This window comes from Pseudonaja textilis, chromosome 3, assembly GCF_049901715.1.
Source record: "Pseudonaja textilis isolate UNSWEBS1 chromosome 3, rPseTex1.2, whole genome shotgun sequence".
NCBI lineage: Eukaryota > Metazoa > Chordata > Lepidosauria > Squamata > Elapidae > Pseudonaja > Pseudonaja textilis.
This window is the reverse complement of record NC_141992.1, coordinates 21,751,464-21,778,828: the sequence shown is the minus strand read 5'-3', so window position 1 is coordinate 21,778,828 and position 27,365 is coordinate 21,751,464. Positions and strand designations below refer to the sequence as shown.

Sequence of the window (27,365 nt, the reverse complement as noted above, 5' to 3'; positions counted from 1 at the left end):
GAAACATTCATGCATTCCAGGCTAATGATTTAAATCCACTGATACATTTCAGGCTTGAGTAAGCCTCAAACCTCAATAGCATTTAATAATTCAGACATTATGTTTATATATTAATTGTATTTCCTAACAGTTTTGCCTTTGGTTCCTTGATCTCTGCTGTTGATCCAGTAGCTACTATTGCTATCTTTAATGCTCTTAATGTGGACCCCGTGCTTAACATGCTGGTCTTTGGAGAAAGCATTCTCAATGATGCAGTTTCAATTGTCCTGACAAAGTAAGTACATTTATGTACATGGAAGAAAAAATATATATTTTAAAATTAATGCTCATTTAGACAAAGAGCAATGTGCTTCTTTAAACACTACTTATTTTAATGCAATAAATATGCATAATATGCACTTATGCTCTTTGGGTTAGCATGCTTTTCACTCCTCCTTAATTGTCACATTGATGCTTGCCACCCACTCTCATATAAAACAGCCCCAATTATTATTTCTCTTAGGAATCACCGAAGTACAACCTATATTTAATTACATATAAGGGCAGGAATTTGTGTTGGGAACATTCTTCAGCACTATAGTCTTTATGAATTTGTTTTTAAAATTCTATGAGAAGCTGGTGTGTAAATTCATTCTGCTTTCATGGCTTATATTTGTTGCTGTATTAGTTTTTAGTTTGAGACCAGAAACGGAGTTATTTTATAGAAGTTTACCAGGCTCAGTTTTTAATAAATCAGTAGGATATGTTGGGCAAAATAAGTACTTTCTGATTGCTTGGTTTGAAAATTACGCAGGTGAAAGTAAATTTTCTTGATTAATTGGATGCTATGCCTAAGGATATCATTATATTTTATTTTTAAAAGCTTTCTATAGATGGCTTCCACACATGCATATTAATATTATCTGATTTATCATGGATCTAATTCTTCCCACCTTAGTCACATTAGGATCTGGAAGTATTTTCATGAAATATATTAATTTCCTTCCTTCCTTCCTTCCTTCCTTCCTTCCTTCCTTCCTTCCCTCCCTCCCTCCCTTCCTTCCTTCCTTCCAATATAAGCTTTTTTCCCTCCCATTTTCCCATTTGCTTGAGGATCAGAAGAGCAAGCATCTTATTTTTGATTCTGTAACATTTGTAACTTCTGCCTTTTTTCTTCCTCTGTGAAAGAGCTGTTAGAAGGATTTCATTTCTTTTGTTGTAAGTAGGTACCCTCCTGGCTTATTTTGTACCACTGTTAATAACAATAGAAAAAGCAAGTGTAGGCTTCCAGATCTTTAGAACAGCTGTGTTTCCCTTTGAAAAATAGTGCATCTTGACTTGATTGAATGTCTTTTGTCATTCCCCTAGACATATTACAGCGAAAGCATTTTAAGAGCAATTTCAACAATAACAACAAAAACAAAGCATTTATGGATACTGCATTCTGTATCCCAGACTTAAGATTCTAATGTGTAATCCCCTTGGTTGTCCTTGTATTTTTTTTATTATTATTATCATTCTCAGTACAGCAGAAGGTTTGACGAGAGAACATACATCTGATGTAAGTGGATGGCAAACCTTTTTACAAGCACTGGCTTACTTTTTGAAGATGTTCTTTGGTTCTGCAGCATTGGGGACTCTGACTGGTCTTATTTCTGCATTAATATCCTTTGCTTTTAGATAAAACAAATACTTGCTCTTTAATAACAACCCATTTCTAAGATGATTATTTTTAATAGCAAGAGTTAGTGAGTAACAATTTCAGATTTGCATGAAACTCATATTTGTACAAGACTTTCATTAAGGCCCAAGTTGCTCTATAATAAACTCATAATACATGCTGATGCAGTGTTGCTGGCTGGGGAATTCTGGGAGTTGAAGTCCACGCATCTAGCTGCCAAGGTTGAGAAACACCATGCTTATGGGTGAGATTAATATATAATTTTCCAGCTGTAGTTTTAGTATATTCATTATATTTTTAATAACATGTTAGTGCATGTTTTAGTTTTCAAATGCATTAGATATTGATTGATTGAATTTTTTATTTTCATGTTGGCAGCTTTAAAATTGAATCCTGAAATTCTCCTATATCAAAATTCTATCCGGTTAATTGGCTTGGCTCCTTTAGTGTGGAATTTATGTCAGACAAAGAGTCTGATTTTTCACAGCAGCTTGAATTGCTTTTCTCTTATTCCATGTACTGTATGTTTCATCTTTTCTCCTCTTCCAGTGATATCTGGTCAACTAAAGCATTGTGTTCCATTATGGCCTGAGTTTCTCTTTTCCTATAAACAATAGAATTCCACAATTCATTCTTTTTGTTGAAATATATGTTTAATTTAGTTATTTGTGTGCAAACAATTGATAGATAATGTTAAGTTGCTAGTAATAAGTAACAAAACTGACATTACTCCTACAGTGTAGATTAGAAGGGAATTGTAGGAGCACAGGAATTATAATAATAATAACAGCAGCAGCAACACAACAGTCATTTTTATTGTGACAATTGCTAAGCAGTATGAAAACATAGAAAATCATAGAATCACAGAGTTGGGTGGGGTCATTAATTGAAACTAAAATATCCCTGACAAATTATTGTTCAGCCTTAGCTTCACATGAAGGAAGCCCACATCTCTCTAGGTCAGTGTTTCTCAACGTGTCGATGTCATCACAGTGGGTTCCCAAAGGCTTGAAGAAATGTTATGATTTAAATCTTTAGTTAATTCTTGAGGTGTGTGTGTCCACGACCATGGTCTGCGGCCACAAAAGGTATTTAAAGAGGATTTGTGGTGAAGAACCCTCTACTGCTCTAGGCAATTGGTTTCATCTTGAACTGTTCTCATTGGTCAGATTTTTTTGTCACCGAACATGCCTTTGTATCAGTCTTTTATTATTTGGTGAATGATTAATGTTAATATTTCTCTGTTGAGCCACAATCTGGCTACATAGTATATTAAAGATATTGGACATCTTATCATGAAGATTCAACCTATTACTTCTTAGCCTTTTAAGCAATGAATTCTTTTCTGTTTTTTTCTGACTGGCAGTTGAAAATTATTAGGCTATGGTATGCTTGAGGCCATGAAGACAGATGACTTTTATGCCACTTCTCAGGATTTCCCTTGTAGATGCCAAAGATTGAAGCTGACTCCAGCTTCATCACCTCCCATTTAATTACACTCTCAATTATCTTTGTTGTTTTTACATTGTTTAAAGAAAGCCTTCTGTAAGTCCAAATTCTACACATCTGACCAGCAATTGGTAGAGCTAAAGTTATTTGTTATGGCTGGACTGTGCCTATGAGAAATTTATGTTTATTCTTTGTCATTTTTAGTGCTTTATGTCTGCATTATGTCTAACAAAGAAGAACATTAGTTGGACAGTTCCAAATGGTTTGCACTAGCTCCCCTTTTAATCACTACTGCCCTGAGCCAAATATTATAATAGTTGACATCTGGAACATTTGGAGCAGAGCATGTCACATTGGAAGGCAAAGAACAATTGAGTGAGGTTTTTTTTTTTTTCATGATAAGATGGTAAAAAAACATTTTTATTTCTGTGAATTCAATAGATCACATTACCTTGTTATCCAAGGAATGTTTATATGTAGCTCAGGGTTGAACTGTGGAATCTTTGGTGTTCTCTGAACTTGGTTGTTTTGTTGCAGACATTTCATTACCGAGTTAGGTACCATTTTTAGTGCTAGAAAGAAATGGGGTTTGCTCTGTTTATATGAGTTCAGGTGGCGCAGTGGTTAAAATGCAGTACTGCAGGCTACTTCTGCTGACTCCTGGTTGACTGCAATTTGGCAGTTCAAATCTCAACAGGCTCAAAGTTAACTCAGCCTTTCATCCTTCCGAGGTTGGTAAAACCCAGATTGTTGGGGGCAATATGATGACTCTGTAAACTGCTTATAGAGGATGTAAAGCACTGTGAAGTGGTATATAAGTCAAAGTGCTATTGCTATATACAATAGCTTTCCCTGCCAGAGTTTGTGGGGATGTTTTTTTCCTTGGTGGTAACTTGATTTGTTTACTGCTTGATTGCTTGTCTGAGTTATAGTTCCTTGATTTAGGGTATTGATTATTGATTCATTGTTTGTCTAGTGTTAATCCTATTAATCCCGTCTTATCTGGGTAGTGATTACTGGTGAGATGTTCGGTTCTTTTGTTTGTTGTTTAGCTTTTTTATTGTTTCTTCTTAACAGCATGCAAACTTTGTTTATCTTTATGAACCTGTTCATGCCTGATTTGTCTGACTGCCAAGCTTCTAGGAATGACCTAGCTATTTTGGATTTAGCTTGATCTAAGATGCTCACAGTTTTTGAGTTGAAACTATGATTAGGTCTGCCTACATGTTGTGAAATTATGGAATTTTCATCATGTCTTCTGACTCCTAGTTAATGTTCATGGATGTGCTTTGCTAGTTTTCTACTTGTTTCATACATAGGTTGTTACAGTCCTTACACTGTAGTTGCTCCTGTTTTTACTTCTTGGGTTACTGACTCTTGGGTTACTTAAAATGTTTTGGAAGGTTTTAGTTGATGTCATATGGTTAGCTATGTGATAAGGAGCAGTTCTACTGGTTTCACAATGGATTCGGTGAGTGTGCGCTTCGCTTTTTCCAAGGTTTTTTGTAAGCTCTTTAGCTATATTGTATTTTGGAGTCCCTGGTAAATGATACAATTGGACAAAGAAGTATTTAGGCTTGATATTTTGGGGTGTCCATAGTAGTGTAGGAATATGAGAGCCTTCCATTCACTGTTCTTTTTTTCTGATTGACCTTGGTTGGATTGTTTAGAGTTCTCTTGATTAGGTTGTCTACTACCTGTACTGGATTGGTGTTTATTTGTGTGTAGGTTACTGATGTCCAGTAATTCTTTGGCTTTTTGCACGCATTGTGATTTGACCATAATAACTTTTGTTGCTCAGGGGATGATGGTTTGGTCCTTTGGATTTTTTTTGAGGGCTGCTCTGTCCTCTACTTTGAATGGGTTCTGATTCTTTGTTTGATGGTGGTCTGATTGTCTACCTTATGTTTTGTCAGGTATTTGTGGCAAGGCAAGCATAATATTTATTAATGTTGAGACTTTCTGTGGGGTCTTGTCTGTTGTGGTAGATAGTGAGCAACCGGACATTTTGATAACCTGTTCAGGTATGTCTTTGCTTCTGGGGTTCAGCTTGAGCATTTTGGTTTGGAATATTGTTTTCCTTTTTCTAGCTTCTGTTAAGGATGTAATCTTGATGGTGGTTGTCAGCATTTGTATGTGTTCTGAGATTATAGCGTGTTTTAGCTATTCATGTTTTGTGTTTTATCTCAGATTATAACTTTAACTTTCTGTTAAAACACAAAAGGTTTTGTGTGTTATCTCTAATGGGTAACTAGAAATTTGCGTGAGAAATTACACTTGTGCATTATCAAGATTTTAGATCAGGATCAGACAGCCTGTTGTCTTTAGATGTTTAAATTAATTTTTAGACCACATAGTTACACAATACCAGATCATTGCACACGCTGTTTGGAATGTTTGAATCACATTATTAAAAAGAAAAATTGAAGATATCACATTCATCTTGATTTAGATAGGGATACTATCGCAATCTGGAGTATTTGAAATGTGCTTATAAAAGGCTCATAAAATGTTTAAAATTCTTTCTTTATATGTATTGATTGAAATAATTCTTTTTGATTCTTTTTCAAGCCTAGGATGAAAGGCCTATAGCTTTTGAAATATCATTAGATTTAGCTTCCCATCATCCCTGATGATGATGAGTCCTACTGCTTGGAGCTATAGGGAGTGGGAGCTCAACAACATTGGGTTAGCCACTATTAAAACTGAATATTAATTAGCTTATAGAGCAACTTGGAAAATTAGAGCACGCAATGCTCAGAGTTGCAAAGAAGATTTACAACAGCATCAAAGCAGGGTTAATCTTTTTAGAAGCAGGATTGGAAAAAGTGATTCCTATATGATGATTCTCCAACTTTATGAAACTGTATTTATTCAAATATTCTTGAAAGCAGATCTTTGAACAGACTGAAATAGCACATTAGGCAAAATGGCTGTTTAAAGGTAGGTACTTTTTCAGAGGTACTTTTTCAGTCAAAAGATCTGAAAAATTTAAAGGAGTCTTTAAAAGAGTTTTGATAGCAGTTTACTGGAGGTAGTGTGTTTGTCGTATCCATTCTTAGCCTTGAATATGAAGTATAAGAATGGATCATAATTGAAAAGTCAGATTGACTATCTAAGCCAACAAGCATAAATGTGCCCAATCTCTTTATCTTTATTCTTTTTGCAGTTATTTTGACCACTAAAATTATTAAGTGGCTTCTTTATATACAAAAATATATGTTTATCACAGAGAAAGTAAGTTGGCTTTCATTCCATTGAAGTGTTCAGATAATGCTTTAAGATAAGTTAAAACCACATATTTAGAGTGGAAAGAAACTCACTGTGGAATTGTTTCTATATGTAGTACAGACATATTTACCTATCTGCCCTCAGAACCTTAATCTATATATATAAAAGCGAAATACCACTCATGCATCATCACAAAATCTCCAGAACTGTAAAGTCTACAAACTTGAAATTTGGCATGTATGTTCCTCTTGGCTTCTAGGTGCTCACAAAGAAAGGATTTTTCAAAATGACCATCAAAGCATTAGTATTTTGTATATTATTCTTAACACACTCTGATGCTTCTACTCCCCCTCCCACCTGAAAAGTAATCTGTTCCAAATGCAAAAACAGGAGAGGAGTTTCCATTTCCATTTCAATTTCACAGCACAAAGCAGCACCAAGTTCAGAACAGTTGAGCTACGCCACGCCCAGGCTCCTTGCTGTCTCCTTGCTCACACAGCAAATACTGTTTCACTTTCCAAACAGCCCTCAACTCTCTCACACTGACAGAATTCTAGCCAGATGAATACTGATGGATGCTGGTAGGCAGAGGCAGACTCCCCCCACCCCTTATTTTCCTCCTCAAAAACTAAGCCCAACCACATAGTTTCATAGCGAAGCATAGATATCGAGCTAGTCTGTTAGAAGATGATCACTGATAATTATATTTTCAGCATCTCATATACTGAAAGTTACCGTTGTATGTAAGAATATTTAAACCTTGTTGAAGTCTGCAAAATTTAAGAATTATTTTCTAGTGAATTCTTAAATATAATGATTAGGTGTAAAGCTAAGAATATTATAAAGTTAAAAGTCCTCTTATAATAAAATCATTTTTCTGTGCACTTTGTTAGAACCTTTAAAAATCCTCTAAAAATAATTCCTTGTTGCACAGAGCATCATCACCTGGTAATTTCTGCTATTTCACTTGAAAAAGTCCATCAGCTAAACAGTATGAAGAAAAATAATCGCTCTGTATGATTCAACATGAAATGCTAAGCTTTCTAATGGAGCTCTAATGACAAATAAGAACTTCCTAATTATCTGACTTTCCTATTTCATCTTTCTTATTTTTCTTAACTGTAATTAACGTACTAAAACATATTGATTTACGAAAAACTCCTTCCCTGGAGTTTGGAATGATGATTATCTTTGCATATCTTCCTTATGGACTTGCAGAAGGAATTTCTCTCTCAGGTAAGTTGCAAAACAAATTCCCTTGAAATTATTGACAATGTTGAAAAAGCTTTTACTTCTCTAGAGCTCTCAGAGTATATTTCCTCCCTACAATCAATGAAGGCTATTACGACAGAGAAGTAAATAATTTATCCTCCCAGTTGTTATATTTTCTCACATTTAGATTAACTCCTTACTGTACACCCAAAAAGAGATTTTACCAATTTGGAGTTTGGCGAATCACTCTTTCAAATCAAGATGTAATGTACCCTGGCGAAGTTCATAGGCTGTGCTAAATCATAATGAGATTTGCTTGGTTTCGGCTTAAAAATAATTATGGTTTTTCATAGAACCGTGAAAAATATACTCTTAAGTGACTTAGTTCTGCCTGATGCTCAGAATTGTTGTGGTTGTTAGTTGTGAAGTTGTGTCCGACCCATCGCGACCCCATGGACAACGTTCCTCCAGGAACCTTCCTGTTCTCTACCGTCCTCTGGAGTCCATTTAAGCTCATGCCTACTGCTTCAGTGACTCCATCCAGCCACCTCCTTCTCTATCATCCCCTTCTTCTTTTGCCCTCAATCTTCCCCAGCATTAGGCTCTTCTCCAGTGAGTCCTTCCTTCTCATTAAGTGGCCAAAGTATTTGAGTTTCATCTTCAGGATCTGGCCTTCTAAGGAGCGAGGAGTCAGGATTGATCTCCTTTAGGAATGACCGGTTTGATCACCTTGCAGGTGCTATGTTCAGTTGATGGTCTAAAAGTATTCCTAGATCCTTCTGACACACATTGCCACCAAATCAATAGATGTTTGACTTTTTGTATGCATATGGAGGATCTTGCTTTTCTCACAGATGAGCATCTTTGCATTGATTATGATCCAGTTTTTATTTTCAAAGAGGTCATTTGAATTGTAGTTTTGACTTATACTAACCAATTATCCTAGCTTGGTATTATCTAAAAATTTGAGAAGCAGTTTTTCTGTTTCCTTCATCAGTTATAAAGATGTTAACCAGAATTGGGCCAAAGACATAATCCTGGTGAGACTTTATCCATACTTTTCTTTGGGATAATGCAGAACTACTTCAAGCAACTTTTTAAGTAATAGTTTGAAGCCTGAATCCAGGTAGTATATTGGTCAGAAAACTACATCCAATTCCAGACAATATTGGGTTTTATTTATTTAAGAACTGTCAAAGAAGGCTCTTTCCAGGTCTCCCATACAGGATATTTTGTGTTGTGATCACCTGGGTCGTTAGTCGTCTTCTCTGGAATAGTGTTCCCCTAGAGATTAAATTGACACTGACCTTTTCACTTTCTGTAAAACAATCAAGGTACAGATAAAGGTTCCCCTTGCACATACATGCTAGTCGTTTCTGGCTCTGGGGGTGGTGCTAATCTCCATTACAAAGCCGAAGAGCCAGCGCTGTCCGAAGACGTCTCTGTGGTCATGTGGCCTGCATGACTAAATGCCGAAGGAGCACAGAACGCTGTTACCTTCCCATCAAAGTGGTCCCTATTTTTCTACTTGCATTTTTACATGTTTTTGAACTGCTAGGTTGGCAGGAGCTAGGACAAATAACAGGAGCTCACTCCATTATGCCGTGCTAGGGATTCGAACTGCTGAATTGCTGACCTTTCTGATCGACAAGCTCAGCGTCTTAGCCACTGAGCCACTGCGTCCCTCTAAAGAATTAAGACTTGGCTTTTTCAGCCTTGGGATCTAACGTGTTGAATTTGTCCTTCCTGCAGAGAAAAGTTGTTTTTAATTTTACTATTGAACTCAGGCTTGTAAACTGTTCAGAGCCAGTTTGCAATTGTAGCAGCATAAAAGCTTGGAAACTGAGCTAAAATAAAATTGTACTAAGCTTGGATTTAAAGATACCGTTCAGTCGTAGATTAGAGGAAGAAGAAGCCTGGAGGTTAGTGAGAATCCAGGTGCATATATCTTTTGCACTGCACTGTATTTGGTTGGGATTTTTGTATTTTGTATTTTTGCTGTTGGAATGTTTACTTCAGTAATGTACTCAGATAGAAAAATGTGCAGTAATTTTAATTGGATACACTAGCAGTGTATCAAATTGCTTGAACTAGAAAAGAAGAAAAGTGATCTGGAAAGTATATCAAATTTCTTGGACTGGAAGAGGAGAAAAGGAAGAAAACCACGACAATTTTGAACAACCTCTTTTGCATAGAATGCTAAATTTAGTGTCTAGTATGGTTATTTTAGTAACACACACTGTAAATTGTTTTAGAGTCTGGGATAATAGTCCATGTATCTACAAAGGTTTAGGGATGTTGTGATTTTGGCCTCAGTCAAAAGAGATTTACGATGATATCTTGTAGAGAGCAAAATTTTACCATTAACTATTCATGTTTATGATTTGAAGCATTATTATGTATCTGCAGGTGCTGGGAGAACCTGGCCCCAAATATGCCTTTTCCTAAGTACACTCTGCCTCTCATTAATCTCAAACATCTCACAGAGTGAAATATATGTGGTCTTGCAAGTAACTGTTTATCCCCTACTTTTCTAGTTTTTCTGTATCGTTGGTTAAGAAACACCATGGGCATTTAATAACAACTGTGAAGTCTAAGCATATTTGTATGCATGCTGATTTTACCAGAAAGCATCTGTTTTGATAGCTATAACAACTTCTGTCCATTTAGGATAGCACTTCCAACTTTGTGTATGCAATTCAGAGTGGATTTTACAGCTGTTCTCTAGTCCTGAAGTAACCTCTGGAGAGCCAACACTTGGCTGTTGTTTTTTTATAGCCATTTCATTCCAAATAACATCTTGGGAATTGTAATGGAACTAGTAATTAAAATTCTGGAGCACTTTCACTAATAGGATCATAATCATTCAGTAGAATATTAGATTTACATTGGATAAAATGAGTTATGTAATGCAGCAACTAAAAGGATTATGATGAGTTTGAGGTTCACTGAATCTGTCAGCTATTATCAGATCACTGTTGTATTCTCATTTTGCAGCGGCTTTGCCATCTCTCTTTTTTTTGGTATAATATCAAATACGACTTCTTCATTTTCTATGCACAAAACTTGTTTTTGTACTCTGGGAATAAACAAACAGCAGTGTCAGATAACATCCAGTTGGGATCTGGTAGTATGATCCATATGATACTGGTTCCGTGGAAACTCCATTCAGTCTCTACAGCTTTGGAGTAGCTTGAACACTTTCTTCTAGCCATATTTATGCAGAAATATTGAAAATTCTTAAGGTTTCATGAACTATTAAGCTCTGCTGTATCAGAAAGATCCAATTATTCAGTATGTTAGAGTTATAGTATGTAATTGTAACCCTCAGTCATATGGGAGTGTGGGTATAATTTGGAACAGGAGAATATAGTCTTCGGGAGCTGAAATTCAATAGATTTGAGGGGAAGGTTGGTCGCAAAGAGGCCTTTTCAATCCTAGCATTATTTTCTTGCAAACTTTACCACATTCTTCATAGTGAAAGAGTGAGAATATTGTTTATGATGAAACCAATATCTATAATCTATGGTTAAGTCCTAGTTTGGCTATTCTCCTTGAGTCTATTAACTAGTACTTGTTTGCCTGTTGTTGGCCTAGTGGAAACAACTTTCAGTGTGGTGATATTTTGAGTCCTTTATATATACTATGTTGCTTTTCTGATAATTGGAATTACATAATTAGGAGGGCAATTTTTTTGTAATTTCTAGGGTTGGGTCTTTATTTACAGTAGAAAATATGGATTTGATATTTCACGTAGAGTAGCGATATTCATCAGTCTTAAGTGAAAGTACTTACTCCAAGTGCAAATAGAAAACTCCTGTGTAAGCAGCCCAAGTCCTTCCAAGGTCTTAGCTGCCCCCAATTTTGAAGTACAAGTGCATATGCATATTTAGGTGCTTTCCTTCAGCAATTGAGCCAAAGGGTTGCGCCACTCCGGGCAGCTGACACAACTCATGTTGTTGAATTGTGCAAGTGCTAGACCTAAACTTCCAACTTGAATCACTACCTTTCCCATTCTTGTGCTGCACAACAGTTTTGATTATTTATTGGCTTGCAATTAATAACAGTTTAAAGAAAAATATGACTTTATACATAGGTATATCTAACGGAGAAATTTTTCTTCCAGGTATCATGGCTATCTTGTTTTCCGGCATCGTAATGTCTCACTATACCCATCATAATCTTTCTCCGGTTACACAGATCCTAATGCAGCAGACTCTGAGAACTGTTGCATTCATGTGTGGTAGGTGCTGTCTGTTGCTTGGACTCTTACTATCAAAGCAGACTTTTCTAAATGCTTCCTGATTATCCTACCAGTTTTTGCAATGGCAATCTACTTTAATTTAAACATCAAATATGTTTCAGTTATGATTACACATTTTTGTCCTGCCAGTTGACCAGGAGCTATGGTCAATGGAGTTGAGAGTTCTCTCTACAGGTGTTCCTTAACTACCATTCATTTAGTGACCATTCGAAGTTTCAACAGCTCTGAGAAAATGGATTTATGACTGGTCTTTGTACCGTTGCAGCATCCCCACAATCCTGTAATCAAAATTTGGGAACTTCAATAAGAAGAGAGCTGCAAGGGACCTTGGAGGACTTCTAGTCTGTCCCCCCTGCTCAAGCAGGAGACTCTATACCATTTCAGACAAGTGGCCATCAAGTCTCTTCTTAAAAACCTCCAGTAATGAAGCACCCATAGCTTCTGAAGTCAAGCTGGTTAATTGTCCTCACTGTTAGGAAGTTTCTCCTTAATTCCAAGTTGCTTCTCTCCTTGATTAGTTTCCATCCATTGTTTTGTGTCCTGCTTTTAGGTGCTTGAGAAAATAAATTGACCTCCCTTGGCAAATGGCACACATGTATGTATGGCAAACATACTACAACGTCCTGGGGTCATTGATTGCCATTTGTGATTTTCCCAGCTGGTTCCTGCAAGCAACATCAATGGGAGAAACTGGGTTTGCTTAACAATCCGTGATTTATTTAACAACCGGAGTGATTCACTTAATAACTGTGGCAAAAGTTGTGAAATCAAACACAACTCACTTAACAACTGCCTTGCTTAGCAATGGAAATTTCGGCCCCTATTGTGATTATAAGCCGAAGCCTCCTTTTATTGCACTCAGTAAATTGTTATTGATCATGTTGATTGGATTTCATTCCACCTATACTTGATAGGAAAAGCTGGCCCATTGTCATCAAACAATGTACATGGTAATAAATTGCATATAATATAATATGTTTTCTTTTTATTACAATGTTAAGGCACAGGAATGGCAATAGGTTAACATGAGCTGATGGATAAAATCAAAATATTTTTTTTCCTGGTCCATGGTTGAGGGAAACTTGCAATTCTGCAGGTGTGGCTGAAGTATGGTAAACCTGCACTCACGCCAATCAATACTGAAATAATTTGGAAATGTGTCCACAACACCTGCAAGACTGGGGAGTATCAGTCTGGAAGATGCCTATCAGTTCCGGGTGTCTCTTTCCTGTCAGACTGATTCATTCTCGAGTTCCTCCTCCCTCATCTAGTCTAATCTCTCAGAAGATACTCCAGGCCAGATATATGTATTTTAAAAATCATTTTGAAGGTTGCAGCATATGGCTTCTCTATATCTCAGCAGATGGCAGCACCTTGCTGTCCTTGCATTGGTTCAGAAGGAGATTTTACATTACAACTTTTGTATAACTAGTCAGACATTCGGTAGGCCTCGTTTGACCCAATAGGACTCCCAACTAAGCATGCATACCATTGCAGCCTTAAATATTACAATTTGTAGTCACTGATTGATTTTGTGTGTGTGTGTGTGTGTGTGTGTGATTTCAAAGAATGTGAATTACGGGTAAGAGGAAGCAGAGCTGTTTCTTTAACTGTAGGAGCATTTCTTCACCACAATTCTCAAAACAGACCTACTAATATGGAGTCTGCCAAGCAGAAAAGTCACCTTTACTGACAAGGAGGATAAAATGTGCTGTAAATCTTTTCCTCTCTTCTCCTCCAAGCTCTGGCTAAGTCTTGCCACAAGATTAATAACAAAATGGATTTCTTTGACTTTTTTTCTCGCCTCCAGGGTACTTTTAGATGATAGAGAGGCAAGATGCATTCGTTTCCATTAAAAGATTATGAATACAGTACCAGGAAACTATTTGAAAAGGGGAAAAATATAGGCAATACATTGATGTAGTTCTCTGTACTTCGTCCTTTCTTAGCTGACATTTGTTTTTAAATGTATTTATTATTTAGAAGATATTAAACTAAACACAGTATTAATGGGTCAGAGGTGGAAAAAAAAAACCTTACAATCTCATGGATGCAGGAATCTGAGGCAGCGCCACACACACACACACACAGACACAGCAAGCACAAAACCTGCATTGCTAGACTTAAATCACATTTTCACTGCTCCTTTACATGTGTTCTTTCACAATAGCCAACTAGATACTACCAGGAGACACATGACCAGAACATGTGGGAAACAGACTTGTGGTTTGTTCCATCATTAAGTGTGCTCTTGTCTTTGAACATGGGCATTTCACTGAGCTGTTAAAGCTAAATTAATATCAGATCTGAATGTTGCTTTCTCATGCAGGGGCACAGAAGGTTGAACATCTGTTAGGAGAGGAAAAGAGGAAATAGCTGGGGGGAACAGGAGACTGTGAAAAAAAAATACTTTGCTGGCAAGACAAATCATACTGCAGGCCCCAGTCGTCACTGTTAGCCAGTTACTGTAAACCTACATATTGTGTATCTTTTCAGTCTGTGCTCCATTGCTAAACTGTATGCAGCAAATGCTAGGTTTTAATAGAACCCTGTTGAAGAAGCTAAGTTTCTGTTGGACTCGGCCCAGACCCTCTGAAAACAATAACTCAGGGAGAGATGAATCTCCTAATCCGTCCTTTTCCTTTTGGAAGAGGCAGGTTATGTATCTGGACATTTTGAACAGTTCTCTTTCTTATTTTTCTTGGTTATGTCATCTAGGAATGGAAGAGACTATATCTGCTTCAAACATTTCTTTTGAAAACCTGAAGTTTTAAAAAATTAAACATAGGGACTTGAATGATCAGTATTGTGTTTTGTGAATACTTATTTCTGATTTTTCTCTTTCAGAAACATGTGTTTTTGCATTTCTGGGCCTGTCAATTTTTAGCTTTCCTCACAAGTTTGAAATGTCCTTTGTCATCTGGTGCATAGTAGGTATCAAATTATAGTAGCGTTTGTTTTGCCTGACCCCAGTCTGGCAAGAAGGGCTATATAATGTGTCATAGAAAACTCCAAATTATTATTTATTGCAACAATTTGCATGTTGCCTGCTTATTGGAGTCTAGCTGGATTACAATATTAAAAACAATGCAACGTGAATGTATAATAACACAAATTAAACTATCTCTTCCTTCACTGTAGACAATAGCTTTCTAAAGGATCTATGAAAATGACTCTTAAAAGTTGAATTAGGTTCTTCTGGAAGAGCCAATAGGTGCATAGGACATTGTTTTGCTATTGGTCACTGTCTTCATGGTGAACTGTGGTTGGTTTTGAGATTACCCAGAATGTTCATTGATTGGCATGGCAGTCTTAAAACCTAAGAGGAGGGGTTATCCTTGTAACTCTGACATTGAACTGCATGCATCTTTATAACAACATTTGATAATTTTAAAAGTTAAATTCTTTTTAAACTTTTCGTTAATGTAGACTGGCATAGCTCTTCTCCTGACATGTTAGTATGCAGCGAACTCATGCTAAAGGCAGCTTTGTATTTCCAGTTAATTTATTCATTCTGAGGCAGCCAAGGCTAGAAAGAAAACCCTTGGTAAGAGGAGGCTAAATTGCTAGGGCAGTGCATACACTACCTCATAGAATCAGGCTAATATTAGCATTTTACTTCTAGGACTTCCCAGTTAGTAATGTGTAAAAGTGATGTTGCATTTATTTACTCTACATATTCTATTTATCTATTTTATCTATTGCAATTTATATAGTCATCCATCTCAAAGGCATCATGCTAAGCAACTCGCAGCATTTAAAACACAATACAGGATCTTGACTTACAACATTTTGTTTAGTGATCTTTCGAAGTTAGAAGGACTGAAAACATTTTTCACACTTAAGATTGTTGCAGCATCCCCATGGTAATGGGGGAGCAGTAAAACTTCAGACGTTTGGCAACAGACTTATATTTATGATGGTTGCAGTGTCCAGGGTCATGTGGTCATGTGACCTTCTGACAAGCAAAGTTCACTTAACTTTGTGGGAAGCCAGGTTCACTTAACAACCCTGTTACTCCTAACAACTGCAGTGATTCACTGAACAACTGTGGCAAGAAAGGTCATAAAATGGGGCAAAACTTACTTAACTATCTTGCTTAGCAACATACAGAAATTGCGCACCATTTGTTCATAAGATGAGGACTATCTGTATAAAACACCCAGAATTAAAGAAATATTGCTTGTACTCTTTGAGTTGAATACAACCAGATTCCTATGCATTCGCTCCTTTTCTTCCCTCTCTTATATAGTATGCTCTCATACTTGTTTGTTTGAGGGTTAAGACCTTCTGTTTTCATTTGCTGTTAAGCGAATTTACAATAGACTAGAGCCTTAGCTTAGGGCTCCTAAGTAGCACATTGTGGTCTATGAAGATTCTCAGTCAACCAGGACACGGTTGTCCCAAAGATGCTTTTTCAAGAGGCAACTGGACTTTCTGGTTTTTCTGCTTCTTCAGAGCAGAAGAAGCTTCTTGGATGAGAAGCAAAATACCTTCAAAGAAAAACCGGAAAGTCCAGTTGCCTCTTGAAAAAGTACCTTTGGGATAGCAAATTGAGGGTTTGACCCTCCCTTTTCAAATAAGAATAAAATAAAGATAAGCATAGGTATATAAGTGATGCAGCATATCTGAGAAAAGAAAAATGGGTTTGTTACTAAACTCAACCCACAAAATCCTGTTGAATTTGACCTAAGGGCTACCTGAACTCCTTTTCTATATTACCTAGATGCTAATACAGAGGTGACCCATAAAGGGGTTATGAATCCCAATTCTCATTTTCCCATTGTTACGTCTCTTATTAAAAGCTCAATTTTGCTTCTTTTTTTGACAGGTGCTTGTCCTTTTTGGTAGAGCAGTCAATATTTTCCCCCTCTCTTATTTGCTCAATTTCTTCCGTGATCACAAGATCACTCCCAAAATGATGTTCATCATGTGGTTTAGTGGTAAGTTCTTGCCATTTTCACTCTTGGGTATTGTTCTATATAGCATCATAATTGTAACTGGATCATGTTAAAACTATCTGCTGAGTTTCTGCATAGAAACTTTCATTTTCTCTATTTTTGACTGATTGATTGCTTGCTATTTCCCACTATACAAAGGAATTGTCTCCAACTGCTCAGGAGAAAAAAAATATTTGGGATAGAGATAAATCTTTCACTGCATGTTTCTAATTCTGTATTGAATAAATAAATAAATAAATTCTTTGCATAAAATAGGAAGTAGTTCAGCTTTCCCCCACATGGTCTTATCTAGATGCATTGTGAAAACAATTTCTATATTGTCCTAGCAACTTTGCAAAAATGGCTAGAGATTCAGAATTTCGAGCCCAAAAATATGGAGTTTCAAGGAGGGAAAAAAGCTAATGAGATATTATCTTTAAAGCCACATGTTGTCTTTAAAGTCTTTTTCTCAAGCCCACCATCATACTTCTCCTCTACCTCCTTAAGCATTGATAGCATGTGTAAGGATACGTTTCCTTCCAGGTTTTCCCCAGCACACAGACACCTTATACACATCTTGGCCGGCAGTTAGTAACTCAGTTTAAATGGAGAAAGTGCTGCCTGGGAGGCAGATAGCTCTGTATTAGTATATTTGCCTATAAGTTTATTTCCAGTCCATTGCTGAATGCCACATCAAGCCATAAGGGCAAAAAGACTGCCTATCTCTGGAGAAGATAGATCTTGGGTATAGAAGGAACAAAAGTCTAAAGCAGTATAAGGCAACTTCAGATTTCAGTGACGATGAAACAGAGTGGAGGAATGGTTACAAAGGTACAGTAGAAGTGACATACTTTTGTGCCAATAAATACTTCATTGCAGGCAATTCCTTGTAGGCTTTCCTGAAACCAGGATGCTTGTCCCTTAATCTTGAAAGAGCAAACAAAGAAACCATTGATAGCTTTGAAGAATATTATTTCTAGTGGGACTGAGGAATGCTTATATGCTTCCCTGTGTTCCTCCCCATTAACTAGGCTTACGTGGGGCAATTCCGTATGCCTTGAGCCTCCACTTGGGCCTGGAACCAATTGAGAAGCGGCAGTTGATTGGCACTACTACAATCATCATTGTGCTGTTCACAATCTTATTGCTCGGTGGAGGAACAATGCCTTTAATCAGGCTGATTGACATTGAAGACTCTAAAGCCCGGCGGAAGAACAAGAAGGATATCAATCTCAGCAAAACAGAGAAAATGGTGAGCTTCACATGTTCCATATTTAAATGAGATAGATGCTTTTATATCTGAGTCTTGCATAAACCTCTTTGCCTTTCTTCATGCCAATATATTGGCTTTCCTTGATTTGGCATTCTCAAAATTTCTTAGGATCTATATAGATAATCCTTGGCTTACAGCCTATCAACTTAGTGACTATTTGAAGTTAAGATGGACTTGCCATGGGGCTACCTATGACCTGGTTCTGAAATGCCAATGGGCCCCTTCTATGGTCACATGACCAAACTTTGGGAACTTGGCAACATAGCCTCATTTATGGCTGTTTGCAGCATCCATGGTCACATGAGAATGTTTTACAATGATTTTGCCAAAAACTGGCACACCTAGCTTTCGGCAAAACTGTGCCAATAGTGAACCATGGGTTTGTTTAACACAGCATTTGCTTACCAATCATATTAGCTGCTTTATGACTGCTGCATTTATTTCATGACCATTGCAAAAAAAGGTTGTAAAATCGGGTCTGTGACCGACCCATTTTACAACTGTCACAACTTGCAACTGTAATGGGCAGACTCCATTACGGTCGTATGCCGAGGACTACCTGTAGCTACCAGAACTCTTCTTATTGGCTGAGGATTCTGATTGTAGCCATAGTACCTCTGAAGCACTCCAATTTGGGTATGTCTGCTTTCCGTAGATTGAGGCAGAAGAGAGGCAAGGGAGACAGAACTGCGAGAGTCTTTGGAATATTATTGCACAGGAAGCTTCCCTTGTTTTTTAACACACAGCACCATTTCAGTAGGCAGGTCATGAACGTAGCCCAGTGTAATGATCAGTCTGCTACCTTTAAGTAAAATAACCTTCCCGTTGAAATTCAGACACAAAGCTACCATTTGGACTGAGCCACATCTAAGTGGATGATGATAACATACGGATGGTGAGTCATACATCTTTCAAAAGGACGACAGGGTGTACTTCACTGATAAGCTACAGATGTAAATTACTGCCAAGCAGGTCAAAAAGAAGAAAAAAATATGCATATTTATCTTGGCATAGCAGAAACTCTGTGAAACCATCAGCCTTATCTATGACACTGTCTTGCTTTTTACCAAGTGCTCAAGATTTTCAGAGTCAGCTAGCATTCTGGGAAAATGACTTTGAATTGAAAATTCATTTATACTAAATCCATGTTTTATGCAGCCCAAATGCTTGCTGTTCGTAAATCGATTCTCTACCTGTAGTCCAAAGATGCCTGTTATAATAGAAATATTATACATATCAACATTCTTCATGATGTTTGAACCTAGATAAATCATGGTTAAAGTTAACCCAGATCTTTGAGCTTTGGTTAATTAGCATAGTTAAATTACTAATCCATAACTAATGCTACAAGTAGTCCTTGATTTATGAGTGCAATTAGGATTGGGATTTTGATTGCTAAATAATGCAGTCATTAAGCAAGTCTTTGTGTGACCGGATCCAATTTTGCAACCATTTACTGTGGTTGTTTAAGCAAATAATGTGGTATTTAAATGAATCAAGCAGTCATTGATTTGACTCGAGTTAGTCAAATTGATCGTCAGATTGATTTCCACAATTGACTTGATATATTGGAAGCCAGCTGGGAATATTGCAAATTGTGATCCAGTGACTCTGCAGCCAGTGAAAATACAAATGGTCGCCAAGCACCTGAATTGTGATCTTGTGATTGTGGAGGTTGCATGCTGATTGTAACGTCAAGGATGACTTGTAAGTCCTTTTTTCCAAGGCTGCCGTAAGTTCAAACCATTGATAAATGAAAAGTTGTAAGTTGAGGACTATCTGTAATCATTATTTTGTGATGGGCCAAATGCATAATGACAGTTAATTGAAAACCAGAACAAGAGCTTCTAATTCTGCAGCTATACTGAATGGAGTAAGGAGTAGAATCAGCCTGCAGACCCATTTTTTTGCTCCAATGGCCTCCTGCAGCCCTCTACCATCAAAAATACCGCCTGGCTTGTGATTGGGGGGGGGGGCATTTTCATTGGCAAAGGTCTGCAGGAGGCCATTGTGGCTGAAAACAGGTTCGGGGGCATGCTCCGTTTTCTCGGGCAGAGGCAGTGTGGGCCGCTCCTTTACTATTTCCAGGGCAGCCCCTGGGCCAGATCTAAGCGCCCATGGGCCGGATCCAGCCCGTTGGGCCTTGAATTTGACACCCCTGTTCTAGATGGAATTAGTTTTATATATGGAGTAGCTAGAATAATAGAGACTGGAAAAATAAAGAGCCAAGTTCTATCTCTTCAGTCCTCTTAGTAGGGGATCAAATGGAGCTCTGTCAGGCCACACCAAAAGTAGAGTTTGTCACACTTAGTGAGGTATTGTCTTTCAGTAAATCCCAGTTAAATTAATCATGGATTGCTCTGAAACTGTAACATGAAAGCATGTCAGCCTGTATAAGGCTCACTGAAAGTGTTTCTACATATTAAATGTGTATTTGTGCCGAAATCCTCAGATGTAATTCCACCCAGGCCCTTTAAATATTTAAATCCCCATCACTTAGGATCTCACATGTGTTTGTCAGAAGATGGTTGGGATCATTTGGAACAAATGTATTTGCTAGGCTCTGTGCTCATTTCTGCTTTTTTATTTTGTGCTGCAATGCAGTTGTAGAATGTACAGCGTTGGTCATTTTGCAATGTGGACATTTTCTGCTAGCGTTTTCCTCAACCACCCTTTGTTTTGAGGTGGCTGGTATAAATTCAGATCAGGCAAAAGGCAGCTGGAAGGTAAAGTCACAAAACAGACAAGCCATTTTTGTGATAATGACCTGACTAATGAAATACTGGTTCCTAGCAGGTTCTTTGCTGCTTCCTTTTTTTATTACATTTGGTGCAATGCGAACTGCCAAAGTCATCAACCAGCACAAATTTAAAGTCCGTGACAGTCAGAATTTGGCTCTTGAAATGGTCGAATGCATGTCAAGGTTTCTTTCTTCTTTTATGATCCTTAATTTTTAAATATTACTTGTCTGTAGTGAAATTTCTTAATTTTTCCATTATAACTATCAAGTTATTGACACTTTTGTTGACTTGCATGTAAACACAGTGAATAAAATGGTAGGGTTAAGGTACATCAAAGAAAACTATTGTTTTTTTTTTTTATTCTTATAATCATCTCCTCTTAGGGAAACACCATTGAATCTGAACATTTATCTGAACTGACAGAGGAAGAATATGAAGCTCATTATATAAAGCGGCAGGATCTCAAAGGCTTTATGTGGCTTGATGTCAAATATTTGAATCCTTTCTTTACCAGACGGCTCACCCAAGAGGTAGGTTCAGCCTAAACAAATCCTGTAGTAGATTGACTTTCAATCTAGTTTGATATCCAAAAATACAATGACTGCTATTTATATTAAAATAACCCAAGCTTCCTACACTAATATTTTGACTTCCTCTTTAGAGAAACCTCATTTAACTGGCTAGAGTTCAGGCAACCTCTTCTGTGAGTTGTTCTAAGCATAGCTTCGAGTAATCATATCCTGTTGACAGATTTCTGACTTATATTCCTTCCCTTGAGTTCTTCTTGCTTTATGCCTTTTAATTGATTGGAAGACTCAATAAGGGAGCAAAAACAGAACAAGAACAACAAAAACCCAACAGGAATAACAGGATGCATATCTGTTCACATGTCATCTTAAACAACAGTTGCAATCTAAACCAGAAATAGGCTAAAATCTAAAAATAGGCTGAAACAATCCACAGACCTCACCCCATTCACATTAAACCAAGAACAACCTCATTGCAGTTTAGCACAGTGCAAATCCATGCAACTATAACTTTCTTGTTCATGAATCTCAAGAATTATAGTGAATTATTTCCAAACCCATCAGAATAGATAGCCATTTAATATCTAGGATTGTATTGAAACATTTAACCATAGTTTTCTGCTACAAAGGCCACTGTGGTTCCTTGTAGATTCTATTCATGCTTTTTTCTGACATGTGCACAGAAATGATTGAAACACTATGTGTGGCCATACAATGCCTTGTTAAAGGAGACATTTCACTCTGAGTCTGAGTTAGGTATCTTAAAGCCATTGAAATGTATGAAAGTTTCCCTTTACAATCAAAATTGGTACTTGACTGCATGTTTCATCCATGCACAGACCTAGAGCACACAACTTCAACAGAAATAGATTGGAATAGGAGACAACAGATTTTAAAAAAAGCATTTGGTTACATGGATGTTTGGCAGGTGGGTGTAGAGTGGCAGCAAGGAAGAAAGGCAAGCATTGTCAGGAGAGGTAGGGTGAGTGAGTCAGGTGTACTAGGTGGATGTGTCAGCAGTTAGCAATTTCATGGTGATAGAGAGTAGTAGTAAAGAAGGAAGATGAGGGGAATATTAGATTGTCCAGGTTGAACTGATCTTGAATGGCTGTCGTGGTCCTCATACACTTGAATTCAAGTGTGGTGGTGGCTCAGAGGGCTGGGGTCAAGGCTGGGAAGATTGATGGCCAGGGCATAGGAAGGAGGGGAGAGAGGTGAATCAGCCTTGTCTTGCTTGTCATTGTGACTTCTCTGGATTCTTTTTAGCTGAAATCTGGAATAGTCTAAATGTTTTTTCTTCAGTTGTATCCTGACCAATGGTGGGATTCAAATGGTTTTATCACCAGTTTGGTGGGCGTGGCTTGGTGGGCGTGCTTTGCCTAATGCCGGCGCGCAGCTTTCCCCACACCAGCTGAGACCTGCAGTGCCAATCAGCTGAGAGGATACAGAAAAGCGCCGGGGTGAGTGGGAGGGCCGATCCTGGCTTTTCTCTTCTTTCTCCTCTCAGCTGATTGTAGGAGGCTTTTTTTTACTACCAGTTCAGTTGAAGTGGTCTGAACCAGTAGCATACCATCACTGATCCTGATCCACTTGGAACAGTCTGACCAAACGTCTGAGCCACAATATGTATATATGAATGAAGCGCAGGAAGTGTATGCAAGTAACATTGCTGTAACAAAAGGACAAAACATTATTAATGCATTCTAGGAAACCAGGCAAGCCATGTGAAGAGTCACATCTTTCTAAAGGACTTGTCTTATTATCTGCCATTTTCAAGTGGGTTTTTTTGTCTCGGTGGCTTCCTGCTTTCAAAATATACACGGAGAGAGAAGGACCTGAGATTTTTCAGTGGAACTCTTCATCCTCTATCCATGTTAATGTTATCGTAGTACTGCCTTGCAGCATTTTTCCTTCTTCCTTTAAACCTAGCATATCAGATCGATTGAATTTCGTAGGTACTGCAGAATTGAAGTTGTACTGCCTGATGCACAGGCAGATGGAGAAGTGCAATTCTAATTTTCTAAAGGGGCTGCACCTTCCCTTTGCCACAGGACCTACATCACGGACGCATACAGATGAAAAGCCTCACTAACAAATGGTATGAGGAGGTACGACAAGGACCTTCTGGATCAGAAGATGATGAGCAGGAGTTGCTGTAACAGGCTGTTGGTGTGCACGCTTCTGCTGACATCTCCAACTTTAATTTTAAGGCAGACACTCTTATACACACATACCATGCACAACTTGGTATGGTTGTTGTCAAGTGACTCTTTGTCTAGTATAAAGTTGTGTCATGTGCTGAATGCAAGATCATCTCTAATGCCAATTTTTTTTTTATTCTTTTGAAATTATGGCACCTGTTCAGGCAGCAATTATCCCAAATACATTAGGATAATTAATGGATAATAGGGTAATTGGAAACATGGGTGGCACTGTCTGTGAGTTTCTGCTGTAAATGTACGTTAAAGAAAATTCTGTAGAAGAGCTTTAAAAAAAGTTTAGTGCACTTTACTGTACTTTTGCCAATATACTAGCCCTGTACTGGAAGGACAATGCTGTGAATTTGTATTGACAATGAGCAAGTAAGTGAATATTTAAGGCCTCTCTCTACATTGCTCTTTAAATATTTAATGAACTCAGGGTACAGAATGACAAAAGACAGAAACAGCTAATGAAAGCCCCTTGGCCTTTGGGATTTCTAGAAATGTTTGTTCCAATTTGTTATTTCTGAGTTTGAAACAACTTGACACATAATTCCACACTATAACTTCAGATCATTTGGTTCCAGAATAAAGCTTTATTTGAAATCTATCAAGCTTAATTTCCACCCTTCTCATTCCCTTCCTTTGAGAACAGCTCCATAGCACAAGTTTGGATGGGTGGTTTGAAGCCAGAGCATAGAAGAAGCAAATAAAGAAGGAGTTCCTTTTTCTGGGAAAACCCTAAGACTGGAAACAATTCAGCTGCTTTTTTATTAGTCACAGATTGGCCTTTACATACTATCTAATTTTTTTGCTTGCAGAATCATGTGTACTCATGCAAAACATAAAATCATACAATGATTGTACCTTTTTAAAAAGCTGGGTGGGGAATATTACTGGAACTTTGTCATGAGTAAAAAACATTGGTCAATGGATTATTATTACACTAAAAGTGCGGGGAAAACGATGCATTTCTTTTTCACCTGAGGAAAATGGAGATATTTTTGCAAACCACATAAATTCCCATTTGTATTCCAAACTGGTACAGCCTTAGAAAGCTTATTCCACATGATTTTTCCTCATACACAAAACTGTCTCAAGATTCACTGCAGATAGAAAGGAGTACGGAGTCCCCTAGACAGTCCCTTATCCTCAGTTGCTTGTAATAGGCGTGGCCCATCACCCCTATAAAACAAACAAAACTAAATATTCCTCATGTAACTAATCCTAACCTTGTTTCTTTTGCCATGCTGCCATGGCAGACTGGTAAAGCTTACACAAATGTTCTTTTATGAACATGTTCTCAGTAACATTGTGCAATATTGAGAGCAGGAATGCTGCAGTAGGTGCACTTCAGATGAATTAATTCAAAAGGTGTGAAGAAAGGAAATAAAACTGAGTCATTCTATAGGACCCAAAGGGACACTTTTCTTGATGCCAGATTCTGCTGGGGATACATGCCAGGACTGATCTGAAGCCAAGTGAATGAGGATGTCTCTTATTTTTTTCCCTGCAGAGTAGGGACATATTATTACTTCACATTGTGAAGCATTACTTTGGCATTAAATAAATGTATTCAATAACAGTAGGCAAGTTTGGCATTAAATAAATGTATTAAATAACTTTAGGCAAGTTTGGCATTAAGTTAAATACATTATTTCAGTTTATATGATTCCCCATTTAAATTCATGACTCTGAGCATATGGGAATTAAAAGCTATAGAAAAACATAAAGCAGTATAAAAACTGAATAAATAAAAGCAGTAGCTGAGGTTAAAAAGACAAAACAAAAGCAAAACTACCATCAGTAATGAATACAACCACTGCATGGGCTTGGCTTTGCATCGAGATCCCCAAGCTTGATTACACTTTCACAAATTTAGAGTGAAATTAGCCCTGAAGATTGCAGATGGTGCTTTATCATCCGACTGTGGCAGAATGCTTGCTCAATTACCAGTGTGCAAGCATAGTTCACCCATCTCTTTTGAGGTTTATGCTGTATTTCGGACAACTATCTTAAATGAGAAGGTCAAATACATGAAATACTCGATTTCATGTAAATAGACTTTTGAATTTCTTAAAAAAATACTGGAATATAAATATAGTAGAAATGCAGTTTAGCTTACCCAACTATTTAGGCACATGTAGACTTCTGTGGTAGTAGTAACAGAAGAATCTGCATTCTATTAAAGAAGCTTATTTAGAACTCCTAGCCAGTCCTCTAGCAAAAATATTGGATTAAAGCTCTCATAATCCCCAATCAGCATAACCAATACAGTTGTAGAATATAAGGGTTGGAAGGGACTTGAACATCATTTGGTCCAACCACCTGAACACCAATAAGCACTCTCAACAGATGGCCATCTACCTTCTATTGAAACACTTCCACTGAAGGACAGTCCATTGTCTTCTGAGGCAAGTGGTTCTTTTATTTGAACAGTTAATATTAGAAAAACGTTCTGATTTCCAATCCATGATTTCTTGTTATATATTCTTGAACAGTACTGATCATAATGTACATGACAGACCATCAGATACTGAAGACATCTGTCATGTTTTTCCACAATATACTCAACAATTCCAATAATTTCTCAGAACTTTTTCCTTCCAAGTCTCTTATCCCCTTGGTTATTTTCCTGTGGCACATTCAAGTTCATTAATGTTCATTTTGAACTGCTGAGCTGGAACTGGGCATAATATTCTAGGAATGGACTCGAGGGCAGCAGGTTGGAAATTTATATTGATTACAATATCAGGTATTCCCAAACTACTCAACTCATGTTCTAGGACAAATCACGGTTATAAAATAGGTTTGTGTGTTAGCTTCATGATGAAGATGAAGATGAAGATGGTGTAATATCCTGGCCAAGCTTTCCCTAAGCATGTTTTCATATGTGTATGGCTACAACTTTCAAAGTTCCCCAGAAGTGTTGATTCTGGGACTTTGGGAAGTTGTCATTCCAATGTACCTGGGGTACTTCAGTTTCGTGAAGGCAATTCTAACTATTGATTATAAAATAAATTGTTCTGTATCTAATGGAGAAAAGTACATCTTATAAAACCTTGGGGCCCATATGAAGCTTTGTGCTAGCATTCAATGACTGGATAATGCCAAAGTCTGTTCTTTGATAACTCAAGTATTTTAAGGAATAAAATCATGCTGAAAGTTTCTTCAAGGTTTAGGGTAATCATTATACTCCATTATACTATCCAACCTACTCAGTTGGAAAAATGAAAACAGATACCATCCAGGTGTCTGGAGATGGTAGGTTTGAGGTGAGGAGAGCTCCTAGGTCCATCGCAGAAGGAGTACTGGCAGGTGACGTATCCTGACTACACTTTCTCTTCTCATATCTGTTACATTTCAATAGCCAGTTTGCAGGATCAACTAAGACTATTTTCAGCCTTGGGATTTTTAGTTGCTGATCTCTGTAGTACAATGTCTATGGAAGATACTATTTTAGTCTTTACTACTTTACTATTCATTAAGTTCAGCTAATAGTTGTTCATTTAATTTGTACATTATCATTTGTACATTTATTTCAATTGTGATTCTATCCTATTGTGGAGAGAGATATGGTCTGTAACATCAAGATAGCACATCTGTAGGCATACATAATTTTATTACCAGTGCACATAATGGATTGAAATTACTGCAAAGAGTAACAATACACCCTTTCCATTAAGCATTTTTCCTGTGTAAGTATATTATTATTAAGAGTTGAAGTGAATAATATTATTAATAAAAGAATAATTTTTAAAACGGCCATGCTGATGGGCAATGAAGGGGGGTGGGCCATGGAAAAGAACCATAACAATTAAACTATACAATCTCAAGTGATAGAATCTCGCAACTTCCTGGGCTACA

General features: G+C 37.4%; 1 protein-coding gene across 1 annotated transcript in view; it reads left to right on the top strand.

Moving 5' to 3' along the window:
• SLC9A8 (solute carrier family 9 member A8) overlaps positions 1-24,108 on the top strand; it is a 51,257-nt gene extending 27,149 nt beyond the window's left edge. Inside the window, exons 8-16 of the mRNA XM_026697496.2 lie at positions 131-274; positions 1,504-1,642; positions 7,471-7,576; positions 11,679-11,795; positions 14,664-14,746; positions 16,648-16,759; positions 17,788-18,008; positions 21,154-21,300; positions 23,349-24,108. Of these exons, the coding sequence (XP_026553281.1) occupies positions 131-274; positions 1,504-1,642; positions 7,471-7,576; positions 11,679-11,795; positions 14,664-14,746; positions 16,648-16,759; positions 17,788-18,008; positions 21,154-21,300; positions 23,349-23,456 (1,177 nt within the window). The 3' untranslated portion in view covers positions 23,457-24,108. The remainder of the gene's footprint in view (positions 1-130; positions 275-1,503; positions 1,643-7,470; positions 7,577-11,678; positions 11,796-14,663; positions 14,747-16,647; positions 16,760-17,787; positions 18,009-21,153; positions 21,301-23,348) is intronic.
• Positions 24,109-27,365: the final 3,257 nt, after the last annotated feature.